At 40.0% G+C, this 10,852-nt stretch overlaps 1 protein-coding gene across 5 annotated transcripts in view; it reads left to right on the forward strand.

Annotated features, from left to right (window-relative positions):
- Nucleotides 1–10,852, forward strand: part of MCU (mitochondrial calcium uniporter) — an 81,923-nt gene that overhangs the window by 65,350 nt on the left and 5,721 nt on the right. For all 5 annotated transcript variants that reach the window (XR_002439710.1, XM_021399967.1, XM_021399966.1 and 2 more), the window contains exons 3-7: nucleotides 4,571–4,741; nucleotides 5,957–6,061; nucleotides 8,299–8,459; nucleotides 8,928–9,131; nucleotides 10,592–10,708. Coding sequence is in view for 4 of the 5 variants with exons in the window: in XM_021399967.1 (XP_021255642.1) it covers nucleotides 4,571–4,741; nucleotides 5,957–6,061; nucleotides 8,299–8,459; nucleotides 8,928–9,131; nucleotides 10,592–10,708 (758 nt within the window). In the remaining variant the exon portion in view is untranslated. The remainder of the gene's footprint in view (nucleotides 1–4,570; nucleotides 4,742–5,956; nucleotides 6,062–8,298; nucleotides 8,460–8,927; nucleotides 9,132–10,591; nucleotides 10,709–10,852) is intronic.

Genomic DNA, 10,852 nt, shown 5'->3' on the forward strand with positions numbered 1-10,852 from the left:
AGAAACTCTCGGCTCGCTTTTGGCTGAGGTCGTGTTGCTTTGACCCCCTTTCTGGTTGAGACTTTACTGACTAGGAGGTAATCCCGTTTTGAACTGAGAAAGTGACAGGTCAGTCAAGAAGAATCAAGGAAATGGTCAACTTTTCTAATAACTGCCCTTATAGAACTGGACGGGCTTTACAGTGAAGGATGTAATTGTGTTTAATTGTCCAAAACTTTTGCCAGGCTTCTTCCTGATGTGTGGCCTTGAGGTCCATGTGATACGTTTCAGGATATTGTGTGCCTTGTTAACTTCTGTGTAATGAAAGTGTGGTTCATCCCAGGCACTTCAGCGGTTGAAAGCGCTGTGCCTGCTGCGGTAAGTTGTGAAGCCACGGCAGTTTTGTTCCTTTATTTAAATTCTGGGACAGCTCAAGCATTACGCTTTTTTTTGATAAGGTGGTTGTCATAACATAAAGCAAAGGAACACGCTGCTGAGGTAGGTGGAACTTTAAAAATCTCAGTATGTAAAATACAAAGAGGAAACAAACAGCTTTGAGACAACTGCCTGCTAAACATTTGCATGCTGCGAACAGAGACTGGAGTGCTTATGCTGACTGACACAAGCAGTCAGTGGATCCTCTTACCATTAAGGATTGTTAATAAAGCCTGAAGGCTAACAAAGTAAACGGCTCGGCCACAATTGCTTTCCCTGCTAAGATAGTGACTGTGTGCAAAAACAAAGGGAACAGGACTGCTGTGGAGAACTCAAAATAATTGAACTGGAAGGCTTAAACAGGTAGAAGAGCAGGGCACAAATACAAAGTTGAGAGAATAATCTCTATAGCTGCTTGCCTGATGAGAAGATAAATCTCATATTTTGCTAAAATATTTTCCTTTTTACTTTTTCCAATAACTTTGTATTTACCAACAGTACATGGACAAAAAGAAATCTGTATTGAACATACCTTTTTTGATTGTAGCTTGCTTTATAAAGTACTTGAGACCTGTTACTGGAGTACATATGTTTCAAAACTGGTGCGTGGATGGAATTTGTACCTCAAAGCAAGATCATGTTTAATATAGTGTGTAAAGCTTTTAAAATCCTTCTTCATCTTATTTAGCAGTGTTCTTGGCCAGGTTGTATAGGTTGTCTGTAAACTTAAGTGTTTGTGTACAATTACTTGTATATGCATTTAAATAGTGGCCTGAAACTTGATTAGTAATGATTAGCCCAAGTATTATTTCTAAGTAGGTGAATGAAGCATTTTGGCACCTCAGTAATTGTAATTATATAAATATGATAGAAATATTATATTAAATGTATGTATTGTATAAGATGTTTTGTCCACTTCATTGTAGTTGTCTTTTTGCAGATCATCTGTAGCGTTGTCAGAGCAGAAGGAAGCAAAGCAGACAGCCATATTGCTCGTTAATAACTTTTAATGGAGTTCTGTTGCTCCTTGTTAGGTTTGTGTTATTGACAAGCCCTTCAGGTGTTTGATTTGGTGTTTTTAACTTTCTTCTGAGCTCTTCCCTCTCCAATGCAGTAAAAACTGGACCAGACAGCTTGTGTGGGAGGTGATGAGAGAATCAAACTGCAATTATAGACTTTACTACCAGTGAATTGAGCTAGAGAAAGACTTCTTACAAGCTTCTTGTAAGGAAAACATAAGACAGCTGTAATTCTGGGCTTGCTGAGCCTTTCCTCAGAAGGAAACAATTTGGACTCTAATGCTTCCCTTAAGCTGCTGGAGCTAAGAGATTTTGTGCATGCTGCCAATGATGGTAACTGTTGGTACAGCCTGACCTATTGCATCTGTCACCATGGTCTCCATCAGGGCTGTGCAGGGTTAAAATGTGACCAGACTGGTGCTGTGCGTGCTTTCTTCACAGCTGGCACTCAGAGCTGGGCTGCTGGCTTGTGCCAACAGGATGAACAGAAAAGAGTTGGTGCAAATCCTCTTCTCTTCTGTTCTACAATAAGCTTGCTCACTGCCTATATGATCAAGGTAGCATTTTAAATTGCTTCTTGCGTCAATTGAGTTCTCTGCAGCAGTTGTGTAGTTATGTAAGCAGTACATAAGTTAATATTGTATATGTTGCTCACAGAATCAATGAATTCAATACCTAAGTAGCTGTTTTAAGCTTCTAAATGTGTTGATCCTACCTTGTGTAGAGAAATCACAAGGGTAAGCTAATGCTAATGTATTTCTTACCAGCCTCTTTCTCAAATACTTGAGTCAAAAACAGCAAAATCTGATGGCTGGTGTCAGAACAGCTGCTCATACGGAGCTTGAAATTCTGTCTAACTGTGCAAATAAACTGGCAGTGCTTTATTTTTTCAGTGAATATCTGCCTGAATTTTAAGAATCGAAACACTAATGCTACCAAAATCCTGCCAGGTGTGTGACTTTCGTGAATAAACATTTATCCCTTTCCAAGTACTGGGGCCTCTTGAGATGCTTTAGTCATTTTAGATGTCCGTATCTGGTCACTTCTACCTAGTCTTAAAGATGGCATGAGGACATCTCTGTCAACACCGGATAGCAATCTCCTGGAAGAGGGAGAAGGCCTTTGTATACTTCATTCAAATTGTGAAGGCATGTGGTGGTAAGCTCAAAGCCCTAGTGAACTCTTTTTGTCTTGTAATAATGAGTGATACATTGTGTAGCTTTCTTTTCAACATCCAGGAGTTTCCTTTTTCAGAAAAACATGTTGCCCCCAAGATGTGTCCCTACATGCAAATGATCCTGTTTTAAATGAGTTCATCTGGCAGCAGGTAACTCAAACGGGGAGGTATAAAGGCTCTTGTTGCAGAGCTCTCTGAATAGTGGAATGCTGAGGATTGCTTCCTTTGTTGGTTAAAATTACTTACCTCCACTTCTATTTGCACTGATTTTTTTGGCCTGCTGGTTTTGGTATTAGTTGCTTGATGAGACTTGGAATGTCAGTACAGGAATTAGATGAGTTAAGGTATGTAAGTTACTCTGAAAGTAATGCTCCTAATTTGTTTCCATGGAAACATGCAACAGATACAAAGAGCACAATAACACTTCAAGGCAGCAAATTCTCAGCTACAAAACTCTTTTTCAACACAGTTACCACCATCACCTATGCATTTTTGCCAGCAATGAACAAGAGCTTGCGTGCTACACTCATAACAGTCTGCACCAGTGAGGTGATCCTCTGCTGCCACTTCTGAAATGCACCACCCACCGCCTTGCTGTGCTCACATCCACTGTTTGGTCTCCATCGGTGTTCAGCCAGCATCAATGAATGTCAGTGGGTGCAGTTATTTCTGCATGGAAGAGTTCAGTTCCACACCTTGGCTTCATACAAGCCTTCCGTGTTGGACTCCATTTGGTCAGACTGCCCCTGTACTGCCATCTGTCGCACAGCAACAACATGTAACAGGGTACTGGTGGGAAGGTTCAACATCTACTGCCATACCATCACCATCTAACATCATGGGCCAACAGAATAAAATGGGAGGCATTACTTTTGGAGCAGCCCTTATAGATGGTGTGGTTTGTGTTGCTGGCCAAAACTACAACAGGTGGAAATACCAGGTGTCGTGTGGGTGGGTGTGACTGCATAATCTTTGAGACACAGTTTGCAACAAAAATGACAGGACATTTTTATGTAAGAAAAAGAAATGCAACTATTCCAAGAGACTCATTTTTAGGTATGCTTGCTATAACTTAACAATTACTACATTTAAGGAGATTTTTGACTGTTCATGACTCAGTATGGGGCTTAGGGAATGTGAACTTCTAACTTTTCAACATATGGATATCCTGAAGCACCCGGAGTGCGTTGTCTTCCCGGTGGTGAAATCATAACTAGCTTACAGTTCATACAGATCACCACAATAAATTCTAGGAAGGTGCACTGAAATCCTTGAGAACACTTTTGAAAAAGCTCCTGACAGCGCTAAGGAAATGGAAAAATCTACACTGAAGAAGTAATGTCTGTCTTCTAAAGTACAGAGTGTATTGATTCCATGAATTTTAAATGAAGTGACCTTGAAAGTTAAACTCAGAGTGCTGTTCCTACAACTTTATGCTCCCGGTGGCTCTTTTAAATATTTGTTGCTTCAGGACAAAGAGCAGGAAACCAGAACATAACAAGAATAAAAAGATTTGAAGTAAGCCTTCCTTGATATTTCCTAATGTACGCTGCCTGCCTTTGTCTTTTGGGCCATAAATCCTGCTAAGTGGTGCATGGATTGGTCTTACACAGTCGGAGATACTCTGGTTCTCAAAATCTAACCAATATGTGCCGTGCTGCCTTTAGTTACGAAGGTGATTGCTTAACCTAAATAAATACCTTCTTTTACTTTTCCATGAAGCTCTGGGAGTGTAATGGATACTGCCAAGTAAAACAGAACGAAAAACTATAGTGTCACTTAGGTTTTTTTGTTTTGTTTTTTGAAGGACATTTTGGTAGACAATGAACCAAAAACTTACTTTGTTTTCTGTTGAGCTCATAACCGTATTTTCCTTGTCTCTGTGGGACAAATACAGAACTATTATGAGAAGATCTGCTCATTTTTAAGGGTAACTTTATTTTCATCTTCTTTTTTGTAGAAGTGACGGTGGTTTACCAAAACGGCTTACCTGTGATTTCTGTGAATCTTCCATCCCGCCGTGAACGTTGCCAGTTCACGCTTAAACCTATCTCAGACTCCGTTGGTGTGTTCTTACAACAGCTGCAAGCAGAGGACAGAGGAATTGATCGGGTTGCAATCTACTCAGCAGGTACTCTTGTTTACAAACTCATTGATTTGCTTGCCAGATATTTTTATCCAGCCTTTCCGTTCTTAAGTAAAAGCTTGATATAATGTAAGTTCTCAGACGTTCCCAAGAAAGTAGAAACGTTATTTCTAGTGTAGGAGTATTCCCCTAATTGTCTCTGGTGTCAGGTCCATCAAGGAAATCAAATTGTGGTGTGGAGGAGGAGGAAAATGTTCTTAATGCTTAGCTTCAGCCTCTAAGATACTCTCACAATAAAGACGTTGTCTTTGTTGCATCTCTGTTTGCAGTTTGAATGATTTCAAAACACATAGTGAATGTAGAGATATCCTGAGCTGGAGCACTGCAAATTTACACCAATGCATTTGGGGGGATTGCTGCTTGAGGCAATTGATAACATGAACTTTATATTCAGAATGTATATTGTTATGTTACGAAGAAATAAAAAAGTATAACCCTGTGTTCAAGCTACTGATGATACGTAAGCAGCTGCTCTAGGTGGTTTTGTCTGAAAGCCTTAATTTTTCCAAGGTCCTTTTTTTTTTTACCTCTATTAGGACTGATGTCTGTGTTTCAGGTGAGTTTCCAAGTGTTTAATCTGAAGGTGCAGGGTGCCTAAATAGAGTTTCTAATCAATGTGTAGGGAACTAGGTGTGAAAGGTGGTACAAGGGAAAGAGTTTCTTATTTAGCTATAAATGCTGTTTTATTTCACGTAATGGCTTATTTTGCTGTGCTTTGCTCAATTACTATGCATCTGTTAGTCATCCAAGCACTAGAACATCATTAGGATGTCTTATGAGAGTGCTATCGAGGTGGTTATTTCTCTGAAAGTCTTGGCCTGAGAGAGGTGTTTATTAAGTTAATGAAGTCAAAACTGTCCAATATTGGAGATGGAAATAATCATCTCTAATCATCTCTCTAATGTCTGGGGGGGGGGGGGGGGTGAAGGTCCCTTAAGTGGATTGTACTGCTTAAGTTTGGTAAAACATTCAAGCTGCAGAGATGAAAGGAATTGCCTTTTATTGGATGACCCAAAATATTACCAATTTAGAAAGCAACTGCATCATAGGTTGGCTAGGGTTTGCCCTGTAAGTTCACTTTGCCTGGCTTGACACACAGTGTTGTCTGCAGGAAAATGTTGAAGTCCAACAGTCAGATACGGGATAGTGTTACAACTTGTTTAGGTCCTTCTACTAATGAGTTGTCTGTTTGCCTTACAGATGGCACTCGTGTTGCTTCCTCCACAGGCATAGATTTACTTTTACTGGATGACTTCAAACTGATCATCAATGATATCACATATCATGTTAGACCACCAAAGAGAGGTAAAGCAGCCTAGTTCTTATAAACTTCATAAAATCGTTTCGGCAGTCAGTTGATAGTAAAAACAATTTAATGTGCATGTTTGAGAATGAAAAGTATTTTTGAAGGAAACCTTGCAGTTTGTAACCCTACCTTTGCAGTCTAATTTAGCTGTATCCAAGTAGTGATAAAGTAGTGATGAAAAGCAAATGTTCACTCTGTTCAAGGCCGTTATTCCTCATAAGAGGAATAAAGGAAGAAATGAAGGGAAAAGTAATCTAATAGTTTTAACTTACTATGAGGTAGTTGAATACAAAATGAGAACTAGCCTGAAACTTATGTTAGCTGATTTTAAAGAATCATTCTCTTGTTTGACGGTGAAGATTGGTACTTTGAATGTTGGAAATGAAAAATCAATTGTAGTGTGTTATTGTTCACAATATAGAAATACTGTCAAACACTTTTAGTATTTTCTGATGATTCAGGGATCTGTGTGCTTAGCATGCAGGAAAACCAATTTTGGGAGTGAAACATTGAATGTGGTGCCAGTTCTTTCCTTTGTGTGAGTTAGGCTCACCTCTGCTAGAGAGAGTTTTTTCTCCTGTCTCCTTAAAAGCACTGTAAGAGAACTCTTCATGAAGACTTGGGTATTTAACTCCATTGTGGAACCACACAGAGACTGTTGCCCTCTCCTCTCCCACCCCCTGTGCACTATATCCTGGATGTAGTGTTTTCACATGTTTAAGACTTTATAAGCCAGAGAAGTGGAGCAAGGATTTGAACAAGACATTTTTTCCAGCTGTTTGCCTAGCTGTCTAATCTGTAACTTTCAATACAACTAAATGAGAGTGCAAACAAGGTGTCTGTTTCTGCACTGAAGAAACTGTTGTGCCAGGGTAAGCCAATTCGTGTGTCCCACTCTGCTACTGCTGGAGAGAGCCAAGTCTGTGCAAGGAGTTGATATCATTTTGGTTAGCTTGTTTATACGGTATGCCCACAGTGTGCTGACAGGTGAGCTCAGGGATCACCTGGGTTACTTGAAATTGCTGCCTCTGATTCATTTGCCAAGGAGATTTCTATAGTTAGCTTGTATTAAAATGATTGTACCTGTAAATAGGCTCTGAGATTAGTTCTGTTCAACGTTTTAGCTATTGCTTTTCCATTTTAACAAAATCACCCTGTGTATATTGAAATGTTAATGCCAGGACAGAGTAACTTCAAGTACTAAGGATCTCTTGTTGATGACTTCATAAGGTCGCAAAGGTTCTTTTTCTTCACAGTGGTATAGAAGATGCTTAGATGGGAATGAGTGGTGTTTGCCTACCATTTGCCTTGGCTCACACTGCTGAGTCATTTCTTCCTCTGGGTATGCTGGTGTTAAAGCTTAAGCTGTTAGGAATCAGAGCTCTTCCATTTGTTGCTCAGTTACAGCCCAAGTCTCCCTTTCCCAGAATATGAGTTGCTGAAGATTTTCTGTTAGTTGCGTTTTTTGTGTTGGTAAAATGGTACTTAAGACAACCTAAGGTTCAAGCCCAAGGATGCTACAATTTTTTTAAATATTTTATTTTGTTTGACTAATGTTGAGTTTTTTGCTTTAAACTTGCTTTTTCCATATGAAGTATGTAATCCAGTGCCACTTGTCACAACTTCTTCGTAAGCTGATTTCCTTCAGGAATCTTTTTTGTGTTGAAGTACAGGATTACAGACTGTTCCAGTTAGCAGCCATGTTATTGTCTTAAATTTAGTGACAGAGACATTCATTACCGTTAGGCAGCTCAACAGAGGGTTTGCCCACTGTGTATTTGGGAACAATTCCTGGCATCAGTACTTGAAATAATTATAAGATTGTGTGTTCTGGGGCTGCTAACCTAAGATCAATGGCTGCCATTGTCAGTGAGTATAATTGTTGATGATCTGTAGTCTGAATTCTGTTTCTTGACAGTTGGTGCAGTGGATCATACTAGTGGTTCATTTGTCTTTGAGTCTTGCATACAGCTACGGATCTAAAGCAGCTGTTGATCTCCGGCAAACTACTAGCATGCATCTTTTTTGTGTTCTTGTCAAACTTCAGAAATACCCAATAATAAAGCCTAATTTACTTTTGAAGATGTTGCATTGTCTTAATGTGCTGGAGTTCTTCCAAAAGCTTTTGCGTTAAAGATTGTTTCACGTGTTTCCGCTGCAGAATAATAGCAGTTTCTGAAGAGTGTGTAAGGAGTCTTGTGGATAAACGCACAAAAACAGTTTTTTTCTGTCTTAGAGCTCTTAAGCCATGAGAATGCAACCACGCTGAATGATGTCAAGACATTGGTTCAGCAGCTGTACACTGCCTTGTCCATCGAGGAGCACCAGCTGAACAAAGAGAAGGAGCTGATAGGGAGACTAGAAGAATTGAAGGAGCAGCTAGCACCGCTAGAAAAAGTGAGAAGCTTCCCATTGTATTTTATTTTTATCCTCCAAATGCAGCTTTAATTTATTTCTGTTTTTATTAAACCCTAACATGCTTCAAATAATTTTAAAATCACTGAAGGAAAATTAGCCACTTTGTATACCAAACCATGTCTGTTTCTGATGCCTACAGAAATATAGTTTCCTTTCTCTATAATGGAAATGAATCTGTTAGGGTAGACTGCGGCTCTAATTCAACAGAACATTTCTGAACACAGAGATAAGAAGAACCTTTGTAAAGTGTCCAAAATACACTCAGAGTAAAATAAGGATGATTGCGAGATATTGATGGAGAAGTCTAAAGTTGTTTATGTAACCTAGACTCAGTTATGTCACAACTTAGCATTAAACACAGATGTGTTATTTTTACATTATCTCTGAATGGTATCAACTCTTTTTTTTTTTCTGAGAATACAAGGCATGCGCTTCTGTTTTCTGCAGGTAAGGCTGGAGCTCAGCAGGAAAGCGGAGAAGAGGACAACCTTGGTGTTGTGGGGAGGGCTGGCCTACATGGCCACTCAGTTTGGAATTCTAGCCCGCCTCACCTGGTGGGAGTATTCTTGGGACATTATGGAACCAGTCACCTATTTCATCACCTATGGTAGTGCCATGGCAATGTATGCTTATTTCGTAATGACTCGCCAGGTAGGACTTGTTGTGCTGACATCAATGCTTCACTAGAAGACTTTATTTGAGCTCTACTCCCCAGGAAAGTAGCAAAATCGTGCCCGCTGGAAGTTACTTTGCCTCTTCCTTTCCCTGTTGGAGCTTAGATGCCACTTCAGTTAATTTTTGCTACCCAGGTTGATGATGTGGGGTTTTCTAGTGCTGGTCATAGCTCATTTGCTGGTTGTCTACCCATAAGCATTCATGTGCATTCTCTGACTGCTTCAGCTATATGGGTTCATACACTGACAGACCATGGTTTCCGCATGCATGCGCACACACTGACTTGCACTAGGGCCTGTAAGTGTTGTGACTTCTCAGCCCAAATAATCTGAGATACTTTCTGAATTTCAGGGAAGAACACATCTCCAACGTGAGTTGTTCTCTTTTTCTGAAGAGACAAGAAAGGCTCAGAAATCATTTTAGAAATGCCTTTTGTTCAGGTGTCTCATAGATCTGGCCTCCTAACCAAATGAAGCAGATACATTTGACTGCCTGCTTCTTGATGCAGTTCCAGATTCTCTGACTGTCAGGCTCAGTCTTTTCAAAAACTAGACCTGCTCTAATACTGCAAAATCTTTGTGCAAAGTGCAGCTATGCTTGTCTGGGTTCTCGTAGTTGTGATAGACTATCAGTGCAGATTTCTATTATGTGGTTTGTCTCACCGTTCCCACTGAAATGAAATAATCCCACTTAAGTAATGAGGGAGTAAGGGCTCAGTCTCTGCTGTTGCAAGACCACTAGAATAGATATTGTGTGTATTCCAGCATGATGTCCCAGGGCTCTGCTAACTGTGTCATTTGAGGGGCTGAGCACATTCACCCGTGTCACAATATTTTCTGTCAAGTACAGCTGTAACTTACCATGCTGAGTTCAAACACGGCAGAAAACATCTTCACCTGTATCAGCTAGTACCTTTCCTGCCAGACTTGAAATCTCATTGTTTCAGAAATGGCGTAACTCTGAAAACAGCTTTTTTTCTACCTGACAGCCTGATCGTTGCATGCATACCAGATGGAAGTTGTGTGATATACCAGTGCGAGGGAAAGTTAATTTCAGCAGGCAGACCTGTGTTGAAACTATGTGGGATTTGGTGTTAACAGCTCTGCTGCTTAGGGTTATCTGTGCTCTAAAAAGTTGTGACTTCTTGCAGTAGAGTATCCCAAGCAAAAGCTGCAGTACTGGACTCCTGTTCTTGCCTTTTGCCCTTCCAATTCTTTCAGTGACCCTGCTGAAGAGAAGTGGACAAGTGACTAGGTGGGAGCTTAGCTACCAGCTAGAGTCACACCACCTCACTGGTGGAGAGCTTAGTCAATGCAGTCTGGTTTTGTGCCTTAACTATCAGCAGCTAACTTGCAGAACACATCTGATATATACTATACTAATAGTATCCCATGTTGTGATGCTTTATTCCTAATTTCTTTTTTTATTATTTTTAGGAGTATGTTTATCCAGATGCAAGAGACAGACAGTACTTACTATTTTTCCATAAAGGAGCCAAAAAGTCACGATTTGATCTAGAGAAATACAATCAACTCAAGGATGCAATTGCTCAGGTAATAAGAGTTTTTTTTCCTTAGATAAGACAGATTACTGCTTGCAAGTTCTTCATCTGCTATTAATAGATGCATCTCAAATAAGAATGATTCTTAGGTTTTCAGCCTATTTTCTTGTCACAGCCCCAGTGCAATCACTGAATT

This window comes from Numida meleagris, chromosome 5, assembly GCF_002078875.1.
Source record: "Numida meleagris isolate 19003 breed g44 Domestic line chromosome 5, NumMel1.0, whole genome shotgun sequence".
In the NCBI taxonomy this organism is placed as follows: domain Eukaryota; kingdom Metazoa; phylum Chordata; class Aves; order Galliformes; family Numididae; genus Numida; species Numida meleagris.